Source organism: Rhinolophus ferrumequinum, chromosome 12 (assembly GCF_004115265.2).
Source record: "Rhinolophus ferrumequinum isolate MPI-CBG mRhiFer1 chromosome 12, mRhiFer1_v1.p, whole genome shotgun sequence".
NCBI classification, from domain to species: domain Eukaryota; kingdom Metazoa; phylum Chordata; class Mammalia; order Chiroptera; family Rhinolophidae; genus Rhinolophus; species Rhinolophus ferrumequinum.
The window spans coordinates 56876131-56893715 of record NC_046295.1 but is presented as its reverse complement, the minus strand read 5'-3'; the positions used below and the strand labels follow the sequence as shown (position 1 = coordinate 56893715).

Genomic DNA, 17585 nt, shown 5'->3' with positions numbered 1-17585 from the left:
ACTTGCAATCAATCTGCATTGCTCAGGAGTTGCTGTTTTTCTGAGGTCCAGTAAGCCTTAGCCTTGCTCTCTTGAACTTTGAGTTTCAGTTGCACATCAAACCCTGGAAGTGGGCAAATGCTGATGTCATCAGAGCAGCAGCAGGTGGCACCACTCAGGAGAGGGCATGTTCACGTCCCTCTGACGTGCCTGGCCAGTCTGCTGTTCACGTGAAACGATGCCCAGCAGGGCCAGGGCCACCCAGGTCTGCAGATGCAAGTCATTCTTCTCTGATTAATGCAGGTTTAATGTCCAAGGTGATAAAGTGCGGGAAGGCAGTGAGGGAAAGAGCTAACCTACACATTCTTTGGTGACCAAAATGTAAAGAGCTCTGCTTTAGACCACTGACTTACAGTGAGACAGAATCTCTGTGTACCTGTCCTGTGATTCTAAGCAAGTTACTTGCCTTCTCTGAACTAGAATTTCCTGATCCAGAAAATAGGGTAATAACTTTTCCTCAGGGAGGGGCTGAGATGGGAAATATGTATAAAAAGAACCAGATGCATCTTAGAATCTCAAAACATAGCTATTATTATTGCTATTGTTGTCATTACAACAAGAATAATTGGTACCAGGAGCATAAGTAAAATTATTTCTACCATGGGGATCTTTGAATGCCTACTGCATGCAGGCGCTTTACAAACTTATTTAATGCTCTGGTGAAGTTGAGATTCACCTTTACAGAGGAGGAAATTAAGGCTCAGAGAAATTTTTAAAAACACACACACAAAAAAAACCTTGGCAGAGGTCATGTGTTTTATAAGTGCTGGAGCTAAGCTAACAGTTTTCCCAGTTTCCCTTGGTGGACTCTAGAGCTCGGTCATTCATTAGCTGCGTGATTTAGGGGAATCCCCTAATCCTCTGTGCCTCAGTTTCTGAATCTGTAAAATGAAGAGCCTGGGTTGAGAACTACTTGGTCTCCAGAAAGCCCTTGTAGCTTTAACATTTTATGAAGATAGTGAGTGTGCGAGCATGATTAGAAGGATTGGCTGTTTATGAGCCAATCAGAGGTATTGGATAAACACCTCCCTACCAGGCCAAGGTGGGAAGGGGAAGGCAAAAGTTAAAAAAAAAAAAAAAACTTTGGTGAGAAGTCTATAAAAGCTGTGTGTTCCCAAAGATTCGTCCTATTTGGCAGCTGCTGCCTCATCCACAGCTTCAGATCTCTAAGACTCTCCTCTCCCAAACTGTAAGTAAAAGAACATGGGTTGTCTACTTGGACTGCACCAGGAGGAAAGCAGTTAATGATAGCTTATAGAGGAGAAAGTTCATTTGCTTTTGTTTTCAGGAAAAACTTGATGGTGGCTGAAAATGTGAAGATCTGCTGAAATGATTGTTTTTCTCCCTAAGGGTAAATGCTCACTCACACCCTTCCTGGCTCCTTGAGTGGTGGGCAAAAAGCTCAAGATTGATGCCAAGTTAGTGGTGTTACCTTGTCTGAGCGTTCTTTTGAATCTTGGCCTGGGGGAAAAAAACTTGAATACTCCTGTTTGGTTCAGTTCTACTGAGTTTTTGAGATTCTTGCTCATTTCTACTCTCTCCATAACAACTGCTTATTCTGATTTATTTACATATCTATCACCTTATGTCATTTTCTTCATTCTCTTCCCACACCTACTGGTACTAGCACTGACAATTTTTTGTCCTGCAAATAAACTCTTGGTTTGCGTGGCCCTTCGCCTTCACCCACTGCTCAAATGGGAAAATGATACCGGCTTGGAAATGTCACAGAGCATAGTTGTCATTTGATTATAAATTCTAAAACCTTCCTCTTGTTTTATACTTCCTATCACATTTCCTGCTGGCCCCAAACACTTTGAAGACGCTCCAGCTGAAGATGTTTGGAATCAAAAGAGGCTGATGCATGTTGGTGCATTTGTTATACTCTCTGAAAAACAGGCATATGGTGAGGATAGGCTGCCTTTTAAAATACCCTTGATTTTAAATAGTGAGGTAGGGCTCCACTAGCTGGCAGGGGTGCAGCAGGGGCTCGCACTCTGCTGCCATCATCACTTCAGCCACGGCATTTCTGCGGAAGACCTGGGCCCAGGCTAAACCTGAGGGGCCAGGACAGGGAATGCAGTCTACTGGCTGTAAACCTAGAAGTTCCTTTGACTTACTTGCCAGTTTAGAGGACAGGGCAACAATCTTTTTCTGGGCTGCTGCACGGGCAGTCAGAGGCACCAGGCATCAGGCTGTCCGAGAGCATCTCACTGCACTTGTCACTGTGGCCCTGGGGTGGGTAATGAAGCTGTAAGGATCTTCATGCACCCATACATTTAGGTGCTGCACACTAAGTGCTTGGCGATCATAGGTTTTCAGTGAATAAGCCCCTCACGTCTGTCTTGAAAAATCCATCTGCCTTGTCCACGGAGAAGCAAATGGTCTCCCTACTGCCTATATTTCTCCAGGAGTGGAATATTCATAGTTTACAAATTAGTATTCTTTCACAGAACCTCTTCTAGGAAGGTAGAAAGAACCACACTGGAGGGTTCCATCTGTTATTTTGCTGAAGAAGGATTAGATATAGGATTCCAAGTCATAAGCCAATCGGATGTGACTTACAATCCTAGACTACCACAACGTAGAAGGGGCATCAAACATATTCTTCCTGAGCCTCTCTGTCCTCATTGCTAAAGTTGGCAGGGTTGATGCAGACCTCTGAGGTCACTTGTAGCTCTGTTTTTCTGTGGTTATCTTCTATTCATATATGTTCATTCTCACAACCTTCTCCCAGATTTGTATATAACTTGTTCATACATTATGTATAATAAATGACGTAATATATAAACCTGTTTATTAAGAAATCAAACACTATAAAAAATTCAAGTCAAGTGTGAGAGTCACTCCATCCCAGCTCATTCCCCAGTGGTAACCCCAGGGTGCTTATGTAGACATACAAACAGTATATGTGTATACCACTCTTCTAATTAATAAAAAAAAAACCACAACAAATATTATATATATCGCATACTACTCTGAAACATGCGTTTTTCACTTAATAATATAACGTGAGTAACTTCCAATCACACTATGAGAAATGGTCACTTGAAACCTCAGTGAGCAGAGGCTTAGGGGCATAGAAATCATTGTCTCTCATTACCCACGCCCTGCTGGCCTCCTGTCTACCGGTGGTGGACACTGGCCCATGACCCTGTTTTATGATTAACAGACGGGTGGCATTTGTGCTGATGTGGTACAGACCTTTAATCCCTCTGTAGAAGTTTAACTTCCCATCAACAGCATTGGTTTGGATTTGACCCTTTCCGTATTTGTTTTTCTGGTTGAGTCAGCACACTGTGTGAAGAAAATAGCTTGGTAGTAAATAGAAACATGAAAGTCCCTTAGGCAGTTGTTGTTTAAAATTTTTTAAAAGAGAAATAATAATAGCTTACATTTTCGTGATGCTTTGTAAAGCATCTTCATGTTTATCATGCAATTCAACAAATATATTTTGAGCAACTACAATGAGTAGATGCTCACAGGTCACCTTCGATTCATTTGGTAACGAGACAACAAGAGCAGATATTATCGCCATTGAATCCATAACAAACTAAGACTCAGAAATTATTGACTTGCCCATGGTCCCAGCCAGGGGGAAGCAAAGCTGGTCCTTGAACATGGGTCTGTTTGATCTACTAGCAGCAAACCTCTGTGTGAATGTGTCAGATGTTTATGAATTGTAATGTCAGTGGTGTGGGAATAATGATCCATAGCCCAAGGGTTTAGGGCACTCTGGGGGTATCATCACCAAGTTCTGGGGGTGTCATCAAGGACATCAGAGTCACCAAGGCTCATTCCTTTCACCAAGATCACTCTTTCCTTGAAAGAGAGTACTGCCCCTTATCCCAACTTTGTACCTTATTAGCTATTTGTCTGTGGGCAAATAATTAAACTCTTGTATATTCTTTCCTTATCTATTTTTACATGAGGGGGGAAATCCCAACTGCCTTTTGGGATTATTGTGAGGAATAAGTTATGTAGTGCATGTGAAGCAATTAGCAGAGAGCTTGGCCGTAAGAGATAATTTGCTATTATTATTGGGCTAGTTTTCCCTTTAGTTATTTATTTTCATTAAGAAAACATCTTTATTTTTTGGTATTTGTCCACTCCTCTGTGCAAATACCTAAACTGAGGGAGAAAATTTGCACTTTGACCTGAATGTCACCCAGCTCAGGCTGGCTTTTATCTGCATGAAGATCTGGAGGCCAGGTCCAAAGCTAAAAATCCCTGACTACAATATTGGGACTAATATATACATAGGGACAATGCCATCATCAGGTGGCTGGGATATGAGGAGCTTTGGAAGATAGATCATCTTCTCTAGAGACTGTCACCCACAAGCCTGTCCTGGTACCCCAAGGACAGCACTGTGGTTTCATTCTTTTCAGTTAAGACAAGAACCCCTGCTGAAGATAGGGTGGCAACAATGAGAATAGTATCAGTTATTACACCTTCCCATGAATCAGTTCAATAGCCATCGGCTTCTTATGTTAAGCGGCAGGGTACTGAGAGCCTGTCTTAAAGGGATGCAGAAAATATGAACAAATCAATTTGCCAAGAGAGACAGGATTGGGTAGGGAACTCTGCTGCATCCTGGCTGGGACCTTGGGCTAGTCAGTAAACTTCTCTGCGTCTTAGTTCATTAATAATGAGAATACCCAGGCTGGTTGCCTCATTGTTGGGTGGATCAAATGAGAGCAGAGGGGCCCCTGGCCTTCCAGGAAATAGAACGCAGCCACAAGGCATGTACCCTGTGTACGAGTGCATGAGGGAGTGGAGGCCAGAGGATTGGATAGGAAACTACTGAAGATAATCTTCACTATGATTTGTTCTCTTTGATAGCTCAACCTATGAAACATCACTCTTTCTAGTATACAAGAGCTCTATGAGCTTGCATTGTCAAGATTAGCCCAATGTGGCAGCTGAATAGCGGCAAAGATTGCCCTCAGAGGCCCACTACTGAGGAGGTTGTTCAGGCAGGAGGTCTTGGAGGCAGTCTCTCGTCGCTAAAGCAGTGAAGCTGAGACTTACTGAAGCAGGCATCCCCATATGACCTCAGCATCCTCAGAGCCTGCAGGAACCTCCAGGCCAGAGGAACTTAGGAAAAATTTGCCCCGTCTGCCTTAAATGGTCTCATAGGTGGTTGAATATAAGAAAAAAGGAGACTAGGTCCCAAAGCTGAAGGGAGGTTAACTTCAACCACAAGTGGTGGTTTCTCCTCTCAAGCTTATTATCTGGAGAATAGTCTAGTGGGCTATAGGCTAGCAGAACAAAGTGGAGAATGACCACAGAGGCCAAAAGCCTCACTGTCGTGGCCTCAAACCATCCATGGCACCCAATGATACCAGGAAGCCACAGAATAGACAGGTAGTCAATTACTGTAATGGCCTCCATTTGTCAGATTCCAGCTGGTGGCGAATGAGCTGACTCGGTCTTAGGATCAGTGATCCCAAAGGTCTCCTGGAAGGCATTCTATTTAGGATCACCATGAACATTTGGCAACCCACCTTCATCCATCATGTCTAATTGCAACTATACTTAGGCTAAGTGTGTGTATGTGGTGGGACGGGGGGACGGCGGGGGAACAGACCTCATTTGTTTACCCATTTGTGGCAATGGGCCAGAAATGTCAGAAGGGCATACAGGGCTGGTCAGCATACCCCGGTTGCCTTGGTTATAAGCCCAGGTGAGCCACCCACAGTTCTGTTGAGGACTCCTGTGCACTCTCTTCCAGACCTGTCACCATGGCCCACCGATTTCCAGCCCTCACCCCAGAACAGAAAAAGGAGCTCTCAGAAATTGCCCAGCGTATTGTCGCCAATGGGAAGGGGATCCTGGCTGCCGATGAGTCTGTAGGTGAGTGAGTGCAAGAAACATCATACAACGAGCATACTCTTGTTTCCACACTTCGCAGAGGCAACTCAGTCATATTCTCTCTCCTCTCAGAGGAGTGAAGGCTTATGCACAAAGGGGTACGAGCAGGAGACTCAGTAAGCACTGACCTTTTTTTTATTTTTTATTTTAAAGAGTTTTATTAAAATATAGCTAACACACAATGTTATATTAGTTTCAGGTGTACACCATAAGTTATTCAACATTATGTACCTAAAGAGGTGATCACCATGATAAATCCAGCAACCATCTGATATCATACCATACTATCACAATATTACTGACTATATTCCCTATGCTGTATATTACATCCCCATGACTTACTTGTTTTATACCTGGAAATTTGAACCTTTTATTTCCCCTTCACCTTTTTTTTTTTTTTTTTAATTTATTTTTAATTTATTGGGGTGACAATTGTTAGTAGAATTACATAGATTTCAGGTGTGCAATTCTGTATCACATCATCCATAAGTCACACTGTGTGTTCACCACCCAGAGTCAGCTCCCCTTCCATCACCATACATTTGATCCCCCTCACCCTCATCCCCCACCCCCCAAGCACCGACCTTTTGAGTCTTGTCATTCCAGCAGGCAGACTTCTGAAAACCAAGGACAGAGGCTCCTGCCTCCCATTTTAAGGACCCTTGCCAGAGGTCATTGGAATCCCGGCTATGACAAGTTGAGGAACTCAGTAACCAGAACAAAGTCAGAATCACAGCTCTCTACTGCTAATGAGAAGTCAGCTAAGGAAGGGCAGAGAGGGAAAGGAAGTGTCCATCTCTGGCCCAGGGAAGAAGGGCCTGTGGTTGGGAGAAGCCCAAGATGGTACAAGGGAGAGCTGTGGCAGGCCTGCTTGCCACCATAAAAAGATAGAAGCCACAGAAGTCAACAGCCTGTCCATCCCTCCTTCTACTGTATGTATAGCCAGTCAGATTAAGGGTTGGACCAGGGGACTGCTGGAGAGGCTGTAGGGCCTTACCTACCCACCTGGACCCAACGGTGGCTTCCACCCTACCTGGACATACCCAGCCCAGACACTTCCTAACCAGCATCCTGACAGCAACCAAGGTCTTTCCCTGGGAGACAGAAAAAGAGGCAGGCGTTCTGAACATCTGAATAAAAGCGAGAGTCTTGCTGTCCATCCTGGTGAGGGTCACTGAGACGATGGAGGAGGGCAGCAGGAAAGCCCAGCTTGCTCCTTACGCTGCCTTCACCCTCCCGCCATAGGCACCATGGGAAACCGCCTGCAGAGGATCAAGGTGGAGAACACGGAAGAGAACCGCCGGCAGTTCCGAGAGCTCCTCTTCACTGTGGACGACTCCATCAACCAGAGCATCGGGGGTGTGATCCTGTTCCATGAGACCCTCTACCAGAAGGACAGCCAGGGAAAGCTGTTCAGAAACATCCTTAAGGAAAGGGGGATCGTGGTGGGGATCAAGGTGGGTACTTCCACTCCCCTCTCGCCGCTGCTGCCCTCCTGTCAAGGTCCCAGGACAGGGGCTGGAGTGGGGCCCACACTCCTGACTATTCTAATCGTCTAACTGCTGTTCTCACTCCTTTCCATCACATCTTCCTCCTGAGAACAGATCCGATGACCTCTTCTTTCAACCGTGTTTACAAGGTGCTAAATCTCTTAGTCTCTCAATTTCCTCATTTCTAAAATGGCAATAATAGTACCTACCTCATAAGGATGAAATGAGTTTTTAAAACAGTCTCTGACATGTAATTATTATTCAGCACATGATAGATATTATTATTAAAGCACTTACTGTTCGGCTGTAACTAGGTCTTCCAAAACTGCATGAACTTCCCAAGAGTAAACTTAAGAATTTGATGAGTGCTTACAACTCTAGGCACTCATTTAATCCTTCTCACAACCTCTGGAGGTAGACTTAATTATGATCCTTATTTTGGAGATGAGATGAGACAATGGAATTCCAAGCGGGTAAAATAACTTGCCCACAGCAAGGTGAAACTGGAGCCAGTGCCAGCCCAAACTGTCTACCTCTTGGGCTCATGCACTTAGCCTCTGCTCTGCAGAGAGTAGAGGCTGTGTCCTTACTCTCCTGTAACAATACAGTGCCTGGTATGCACAAGTGCTCAACAAATGTCTCTTGAATAAATGAATGAATAATTTAAGGGAAGCTGCTCTTATACAGCACCTCAGCATCTCAGGTACTCAAATTACTTCTTACTCCCCAAGCTCCAGGTCTGTGCGCTCCATCCTCTTAGAGTTGTTCTTACATTGTTTCTTCCGGGTGACTTCCCTCCTGCTGTGGAATGAATTGTGTCTCTCCCAATGATTAATACACCACCACCACCACCGTCCTAATTCAACTGCTTAGTTTGTGAAAGATGAGAACGATTAGTTAACACCAGGGGTTCTGCTGGTGTTTTACTGAGACACCTGACACCTGCTAATTACTTATTAATTATTTATATTCACAGTTAGACCAAGGAGGTGCTCCCCTTGCAGGAACAAACAAAGAAACCACCATTCAAGGTAAGGCTGTTGCTCACTGATACGAATCATGCCAATATATGCTAGAAATGAGCAAGGGAAAACAAAATACGAACATCACATTGGTTACGAACATCACACTGGGTTTTGAGCCACAAACACCTGATTTTCAATCCCAGTTCCTCTATATAATAACTTTGACCTCATGCTAATCACTTAAATGTTCTCTGAGTCCATTTCAGGGATAACAATATCTGCTTTGCAGAATAGTTTTGGGGATTAAATTAGACAATGTATATAAAGTACTTACCACAGTGTCTTACACAGAGAAGATACTCTGCTCCTTGGGAATCTTATTTTTAGAGAAAAATCCAGCAGGGGTAGAAGAAAGGTCCCAGGCTTTAGGATCAGACACACACCTGGATTTAAATCCTGCTTGCAACACTTACCACTTAGATAATTTTGCAAGGGACTTCACTCCCAAGTAGACAAGTATAAACCACAGCACTGGGTTAGCTAAGCGGAATTTGAATCTCAGCTCTGTCACTCTTTAGCTATACAAACTTGGTAAAGTCACTTAACCTCTCAGGGAGTCGATATCCACATCTGTAAAACGAGTATAATATTAACTATTATGGTTGTTAGGATAATTCAATGGGAAAAGGTGTGCACAGTGCCTAGAATCATGCCTGGAACATAGTAACTACTAAACAAATATGAGTTCCCTCTGTTCTTATGGAGTGTCCACCACATACATCAAAGCCATCTTTATTAAATCCAGGTCTTTTGGCTCAGTATTGGGATCCATGTTTATTGGCCTTGATGTTTTCTGTTCTCAAGCTCTGCTGACGTTGAAGCTGAGCCAAGGGAGAACTCATCCCTTTATCAGCGGCTCCATGGATCAGGAACAGGGGTGCAAAGACACTGTTCTCTCTCCTGTGACTTGCAGGGCTCGATGGCCTTTCTGAGCGCTGTGCTCAGTATAAGAAAGATGGCGCTGACTTTGGGAAGTGGCGTGCTGTGCTGAGGATCGACAACCAGTGTCCATCCAACCTCGCTATCCAGGAAAACGCCAACGCCCTGGCCCGCTACGCCAGCATCTGTCAGCAGGTGCTCTGCCTTCCCCTAAAACACAGTGCGCGAGAGCTTTCTTTTAGAGCCTATCTTTCCAATTTTGCTATAACCACAGATGAGTCTTCCTCCACTCTCAGCAGTATATCTCGATGGCATTTTCCACTACTTTTGCTGTAGCTGAGTGTGGTAGGGAAAGGTTTGGCTCCACAAGCCAGCTACGAGTCCTAAAGGTGAATGCCATCAACTGCTACCCTTTTGTCAACATGCTATAAGCTGAGCCTTAAAAGTGATCAGGCTTTTGAGGCCAGGGCCCTTGCCTGTCTGCGTTCCACCATGTCTAAGACAGGATCCTCTTAAGATCTCCAGTTCGAGGGTGATAACTCGGACCTAGTCCCAACCCAAATAATTTCTTGGAGGATGGTGACTTGAGGCTCAAGATTCCAACATATGTTGAAGTGGCTCTGGGATCCAAGTTCAGTCTGATTTCCTTGTGTGGGTGCTGTGTTGGGGTTGCCTGAGTCATGGCACCAGGAGACTCCCAATCAGAATTATAAACACTTCTTGAATTCCTTAATTAATGCACACAAAAGGCTTGACTTAAATCACTAAGGGTGATGGCTAGGTTTTGAGGAAGCTAATAGTTTCTAGAATAAGATATGGTAGAATTAGCATTTATTTTACCCCATTCCCAGGAAAACTTTTGTTTTTTGTTTTTAACCTTACTGTTCTTTTTTCGGCTAAGCCATGCTCACTAGACATCCCGTTAAATTTCTTTTCATTACCTTTAAGTCAGCTATATGATATTTCTCCAAGAGGGCTTCATCTTATACCAACTGCAACTGTTGAATATCCTCTTAAGGAAAGGGTCCCAGTGAGCTGAGCTTCACTCTGTCCTCTCCTTTTTCCTTTTTAGAATGGGCTGGTCCCCATTGTTGAACCAGAGGTAATACCTGATGGAGACCACGACATGGAACACTGCCAGTATGTTACTGAGAAGGTGAGTCTTAAATATAAAGATCCCAATTCTAGTTGAAAAATCTTGTTTCTAAGTAATAGCTGTTACTTAACATATATGAGGTGTTATATATGAAATATTCTTCAGTTGGAATCATTATCTAGCATTGAGAAGGTAAGGGAGTATTATCAAACTTTCCACATTTTTGGCATATGGAAAAAGCACTGGATTTGTAGTACTAAGACTAAAGTTTGAGAATCCATGTTCCCAGTTGTGGGAACTTGGATAAGTTATATTATCTTTTTGCACCTCAGTTCCATGATGTGTGAACAAAGAAATTTTAAAATATGATGAGGCCTACATGAAAACATGTAATTAGAAAGTAATTTGTTTATGTGTGACCTTCTAAATTAGTCACAGGATAGCTGTAAGAGAGTAAGAAAGTCATAATATAATCTGACCTCAGTTTCTTCACTTGCAAAAATTAGGTGAACTGAAATGAGATCTGAAAGTACTTCTGTGTCTAAAATAAATGTTTTTATGACTATTCAGCATGTATGGGGATAGAGAATGGAGGTCAATTTGGATGTCCCCAACTAACTAAATCAAGGCAGTCTCAACTGACCAAAGGGAGTAATGAGAAGGAAGGAGAGCAGAGCCACACCAGTGGTCCATTCAGTGAGCAGTTAGAATAGGGGTGGCGGAGACAGACCAGCTTGGCTGTGCTCTATGGCTGTGGTCTGCGATATACTGCCCTGGTGTGGCCTAGGGATTGGTTGGGTAGCTTTGGCCAACTGATGTATGGGAATGCCTTCATCTTGCACCCCTGCAGTGTAAAAGAGCCAAGGTCAGGTGACTCTAAGGCTGTCTCTAGGTTTCACCTGTTTGGACCTCTTGTCCTTCAGGTCCTAGCTGCTGTCTACAAGGCCCTAAATGACCATCATGTTTACCTGGAGGGCACCCTGCTGAAGCCCAACATGGTGACTGCTGGACATGCCTGCACCAAGAAGTATACTCCAGAGCAAGTGGCTATGGCCACTGTCACAGCTCTCCACCGTACTGTTCCTGCAGCTGTTCCTGGTAAGGCTTTCCTTCTCCTCTAACTCAAGGTCTTAGCCCTCATCCCTCGAAGGGGTTCCACAAGCATTTGCGTTTGTCCAGGACATTTCTATCCAGGAAATAGACCTCTACTATCTCACAGGCGGCCAGCACTCCATGATACCACACATCCTGAGTCTATCCAAATGCACACAATTCACTGATTTCCTCAGCATTGCACCACCCTCCTTATTTATTAACCCCCTTCTCACTTTAGCCCAACTATCCTCAGCAAAGGAAAACTAATATCTCCAACTCACTGCCATGCAAATGAATAGAGAAAAAAACTGAGGTGTTACATTTCTTTTAGGCTCATTGCTTGCTTCCTCAAGCAGGGTCCACAAACTGGGACTAGTAGAGTGGAATGGCTTCTTTCCTTCTAGGCATCTGCTTTTTGTCTGGTGGCATGAGTGAAGAGGATGCGACTCTCAACCTCAATGCTATCAACCTTTGCCCTCTACGGAAGCCCTGGAAACTAAGTTTCTCTTATGGACGGGCTCTGCAGGCCAGCGCACTGGCTGCCTGGAGTGGCAAGGCTGCAAACAAGAAGGCGACTCAGGAGGCTTTTATGAAGCGGGCTGTGGTAAGACCTTTCTACCTCTTACCTACTTGATCAAGTGACATTTGGGGTCTGGCTGTCACACATGGCCAACGTTTGCTTTCCTCAGGCCATGGAGGTATCTCCAGGTAGTATCTACTGGGTCTTTGGAAATGGGGCATTGGAGCTCAGTAGGAAGGTCAGGGCCAGTTTTGAATTATTCACACTGGGAGTATAGGTGATGATAGTAGATTGAAGGACAATTTTCACAGGGACACTTCGAAAGGAAAGTGAGAGGCCTAAGGATTGAATGGAGGACACCTTTCATTTTGGGTAGATGAAGAGAAGCCACCAAGACAAGCAGCAATAATATGATAGGATGAACCAAGGATTCTGGGAACAAAGAGAAACAAATTTCAAGGGGTCAGTAACTACACTATAGAAAGATTCAGAATAAAGGCTGAGAAAAGGCAGAGGTTGGTGTTTAGGAGCATATCAGTGACCCTCAGCATAGCAGTTTCAATAGAGAGAGAAGAGGAAAGGTGTCCATTCAAGAAGTGCATTCACAAAAAGACCCAGAAAGATTACCAGGAGAAATGAGGACAAAAAAAGGATTTGATTCACTAGTAACCATTCCTTTTTGAACATCTACTTTGAGTCAAGGACTGGGTTGAACAAAGCAGACACAGCTACTGCCGTCAGGGAGCTTAGATTTTCGCCAAATAGGAGAGAGCTTAGCATATTTAAATGTAAAGCAGACGAAGCCAGAAGACAGATTAAAGATTAGGAGAGTGGGGACCATTGAGAAAACAAGACTTAGAGGATAGAGGATTGCATGAGACTAAATATTACACACAGGTGGCAGAGTTGGTCTTAGAAAGGAGGAAAGAGACAGCAAAGAAGAAAGGATGGGTTTGAAATCAGGTCTGTTGAGGTAAATAGACAGTATCAGCTGTAATATTCAGCAAAATCACTAGAAGGAGAAAAATATCCAAATGAAGGTGTAGCTGGTTTCAGATGAGAAGCAGAGAGGGTCAAACTCTGGGTTATGTTTGCTCTAACTCGGTCTCCTCTCTCTCACTTGTTTTCAGGCTAACAGCCAGGCAGCCCAAGGCAAGTACGTCCACACGGGCTCTTCTAGTTCTGCTTCCACCCAGTCTCTCTTCACAGCATCCTATACCTACTAGAACCGGAGGCAGGCCAGCTGGCTCCAGCTCTGCTCCGTGTCTTGGTAGGAGGGCTGAAAGGGAACAACCTTTTCACCGACCCTGGAATTTAGACAAAATTAGATTGGAACTATTGGAAACACAATACATGTTAAATTCTTAGACACAAGGAAAAATATCAGTTATTGAAACTTAAGTCTGAATATCAAGGACCTGACGAAATTCAGGCTTCCTTGCCACACTTCCAAGTGCCCCACGCCCCAGAGTACCATCTAAGAAAAGAATAAGACTTTAAAATCAGCTGTCCATCCAAATAACGACCACTGAATGAAACATCTCAGAAGCCGAGGGCAGAGAAATGCTTCTTATGAAACTTTCTTAGCAGTGGTAGGGGATAAAGGAGACAGGTGCAACCAAAGAAGAAATAAAATCTGCTGCGAACCTTCCATTGGTGTCAGGTTTTACTTTCTGCTCTTGTTTTCAAAGGGCTTGGTATATTTCATTACCTTTGTCTCTAATAGACTTGACTGACATTATGGGCAGGGTCCTCCATTTTGGTGACTCATTGGAATCATCTGGGGGGAAAAAAACCCCAGATGCTCGGAACATACTCCAGCCCAATTAAATCAGAAACTCTTGATCCTGTGAACAGCAGGGTTTCTTCAAGCTCCCTTGATGATTCCAACGTGCAGCCAATTTGAGAACAACCAATCTAGAGTTCAAGTTTGAGGCTATCCAAGAGAGAAAGCTATTGATAACTTGAAGAAAGCTAAAATGTGAAATGATTTTGAGCAACACGTGGCGTGTCATAAGAGAATGAATGTGACTTTGCTTCATGGAGCGCTCCTCTGCAAGTGGCCCAGGTTTGGTGACACAGGACTACAACTTCCTCTGCACCTCTAAGCACACTACCTAGTTTTGCAGTAAATAATATTAACATAATTACACTTCATTGGCTTTCAATTTTCAGAATCAGCCTCTAGAAAAAGCATTAAAGACAACCATAGTTACGAAAGAGAATTCACACATTGTAACTTTGGACAATATAAAAGTAATGATTTTGGTGAAAAAGAAGGAATGATTTAATTTGCAGAAGGTGGGAAATTCAAGGGTGGGGAAAAGTGGAGGAAAGCAAAGGGAGCACTAATTCACTTAGTGGAGAGTTAGGAACACTACTTAAAATGGATGAATTAAGAAATAGCACTTTAAGTCAATTAAAGTAGTAAAGGAAATAGATATAAATCATTAAAATGTTCATACCTATAATTAAAATACAAGAGAAGATAGTAAACTAAATTATTTGCCTTGAAGAGTACAAAGATAAATGATATTGCTTAGAGTTGATAAATTAAGAACTAGAGGCATATTGTTTAAGGCAGGAGTGTCCACACTGCGGCCCGCGGGCCAACTGCGGCCCGTGATCCATTGTTAATTGGCCCGCAGCGAATTCCAAAAATAGATTTAGTTTACTTAAATAAACCAGCTGAGGCAATACGTACTTCACCTCGAGTGAGTGGCCCGGCTGTTTGTGTATTTTACCGCATATGGCCCTTGGTGAAAAACATTGAAAAAAGTTTGGACACCCCAGGTTTAGAGGAATAAGACAGAATTAGCCCAAAGGGGCTTCTTCTGATGACTAAGACCTGGGAGGTGGTCTCAGGGAAGGAGTTATTATTTATGTAATATATAAGTACATGTCATATATATATATATATATATATACACATACACACACACACACACACACACACACACATATATATATATATATATATATATATATATATATATATATGAAATCACTATGTGCCTTTACAATATTTGAGTATTGATTTCCATGTACCTGTATTGCTTTTCCAAAGACAACTACATCCACATAAGCAATTCAGATCTACTGTAGGGGTCACTTAGCCCAAGGCTTTCATTGTACAGATGATGAAACCAAGCTTGGAACTGTTAAATTGCTGCTGACAGTCACACATTGAGTCCAAGTCTCTTTCTCCTATAACGGATACATAGCCAGGGAGGAAGGTAGAGTTCCATACTTCCACCAGAGTTGTAGGTTTTCTACATTTCTTATTGCATCCATTCATTCAACCAGCAACTACTTGAGTTTCTACCATGCACTAAACTGTCCTAACAGCTGGTAATGCCTGGTGTGATAAAGCTCTTCTGCCAGAAAATTTTTATCTAGAGCTTACTCAGCATCACTGACCCTATGTTGTAGAGAAACCTCTTAGGTTCTCATTCATGGGTTGAACATGAATTTATAATCAAGGCTGAGTTATTTATATCTTTCAGTCAAGGCCGAAATACATTTCACTGGGGGTTGAGATTTATATAATGCATTTTCCCTACCTATCATCTGATATATTTTCCCTACTAAAGCACTACAGTTGCCTTTGAAATCTCAAGCCCAATACTCTCCTTCACTCAGGGTCCTATGAAGACAAGGGTTATGAAACTACAGAATTCAATTTTTATTAACTGTATGGTAGCTGAGTGAATATATTAGTAGCTTCCTCGCTTTTGGTACTTTGCCAGATTTATTCTAGTAGTTATTGAACACCCACCAAAAAATAAAACTTGGTACTAGGCACTGTAAGTAAGTAAGAAGAGTTTCAGCTTTAGGGTAGCCATGGCATTTGTATACCAGACAATTAAGCTTGGGTAGCTAAGCAAGAACTGCCACTGACTGGGATTTGGGAAGTGGGGAGGCGCGGCTATCAGTATAGCTGGATGCATGCAGAAAAGGAAGTGGATGCCATTGTATAAGAAAATACTTCAATAATTCACTGGAAGAAGATAATACTTTGAAGGCATAAGTATCAAAAGCCAAAAGCACAAAAAGTTACTAAATGCTGGAAGGAATAAAAAGTAGAATTTGTTTTTGTTCTGAAAAGGAAGGTGAGAGTAGGGAGGGAAGGGGCAGGAAAGAGGGAGGAGAAAAGAAGAAGTGAAAAAGGAGAGGAGAGAGTGAAGGCCTGGAGAAACTAGGGCAATATGGAATTGTAGGGAGGTGACCAAAGGACTGTTAAGAAGGGGGAGAGATATCAAGCAATCTAAAGATAGGTGTCTTCTTGACAGGATGAGCCAAGTTTCACGTATGACTCTACATCATGCTTCACAAAAACAAGATGAGACGATTCATAACGATTCATGATGTGAATTTAGCAGAAGCTGACTATGACAGTGAGAATATAAGCCTCTATGAACTTGTAGAAATCTTGGAGCAGGCTTTAGGCAAAACAGAAATGGGACTTCAAGTCCATCTGGTTTAACTCCGTGGAGCGACATCTACAGTGACATCTACATTTCATTCATAGCAACAGCAGAGGAAACTGGCGTTCAGTATGCAAAGGAAGTTGTCCAAGGTCAGAAAACCAGTAGGTGAGATTTAGGCTAGTGAATTCCAAAATCCAAAATCCTCTTGGGAGGCAGTACTCATAGAGTTTATGAAAAGCACAGGTTCTGGAATCAGACAATCTAGGTTCAAACGTTGGCCCTGCCACTTACTAGCTAGGAGACCTTGGACACATTATGCCACCTTTCTGTGGTTCAATTTTTCATCTTCAATTTAAGTACAGTTATCACAAATCATTGAGAAATTAAATGAGTCAATACATCTCAATCACAGGTTCACAATCCCTTACCCATAATTCTGAAATCCAAAAAGCTCTGAAAACCCAAAGTTTGCCGCAGATTATTTGGTGGCAAAACCTGACTCGAAGCTGTCATCTTTATTCCACTTGATGGGATGCAAAGGTGTTAATGTGTCTGATTGTAGGTGCTGACTCAGATCCTGCAGAGAGAGTTATACCATAGATAGCATAAGCACTATATTTACTCTCTAAACTCTGAAAAACTCTGATTTCCAAAATGCAGGCCCTCGAGGCCCTCAGATAAAGAATTGCGGACCTGTTTTCAGAACAATATCTGCCATACTTCTAGGGTAAAAGATGAATTACCCATGCGCATTAGAGCCTGGAGGACTCATATAATGCCAATTCCCTACCTAAGCCCGTTTTCCAGAGAGGATGGATGAAGAGATAGGAGCAATGGCAAAACTGAACACGGCCAGTCACAGCTCTTTTTCCATAATAGTCTGACATTTAATACTGGGCATCAATATACATGAACACAGAAAGTCAGCCAGCCAGCATCCGTCCAGCACCTACTGTATGCTCACTCAGCACTGTGGAGATACCAGCTAGTCCTTGTATGCTTACCACCGGGATGAGGAAGACGAGAATACAGTTAGGAAACAAAATGGCCCACAGGAATGTGCTGAATTGCAGTGGCATAGGCCAGGCGCTGAGATCCAAAGGGTAGGGAGGCTTTAAAAAGGTGGGATGAGTT

General features: G+C 43.1%; 1 protein-coding gene across 1 annotated transcript; it reads left to right on the top strand.

Moving 5' to 3' along the window:
* The first annotated feature begins 1096 nt into the window (after window positions 1-1096).
* ALDOB (aldolase, fructose-bisphosphate B) lies at window positions 1097-13672 on the top strand. Its single transcript, XM_033122216.1, has 9 exons — window positions 1097-1228; window positions 5777-5898; window positions 7162-7373; window positions 8383-8437; window positions 9345-9505; window positions 10383-10466; window positions 11330-11504; window positions 11906-12105; window positions 13152-13672. Exons 2-9 carry the CDS (start codon window positions 5787-5789, stop codon window positions 13245-13247), a joined length of 1095 nt encoding a protein of 364 aa, XP_032978107.1. The 5' UTR covers window positions 1097-1228; window positions 5777-5786; the 3' UTR covers window positions 13248-13672.
* The last annotated feature ends 3913 nt before the right edge of the window (window positions 13673-17585 follow it).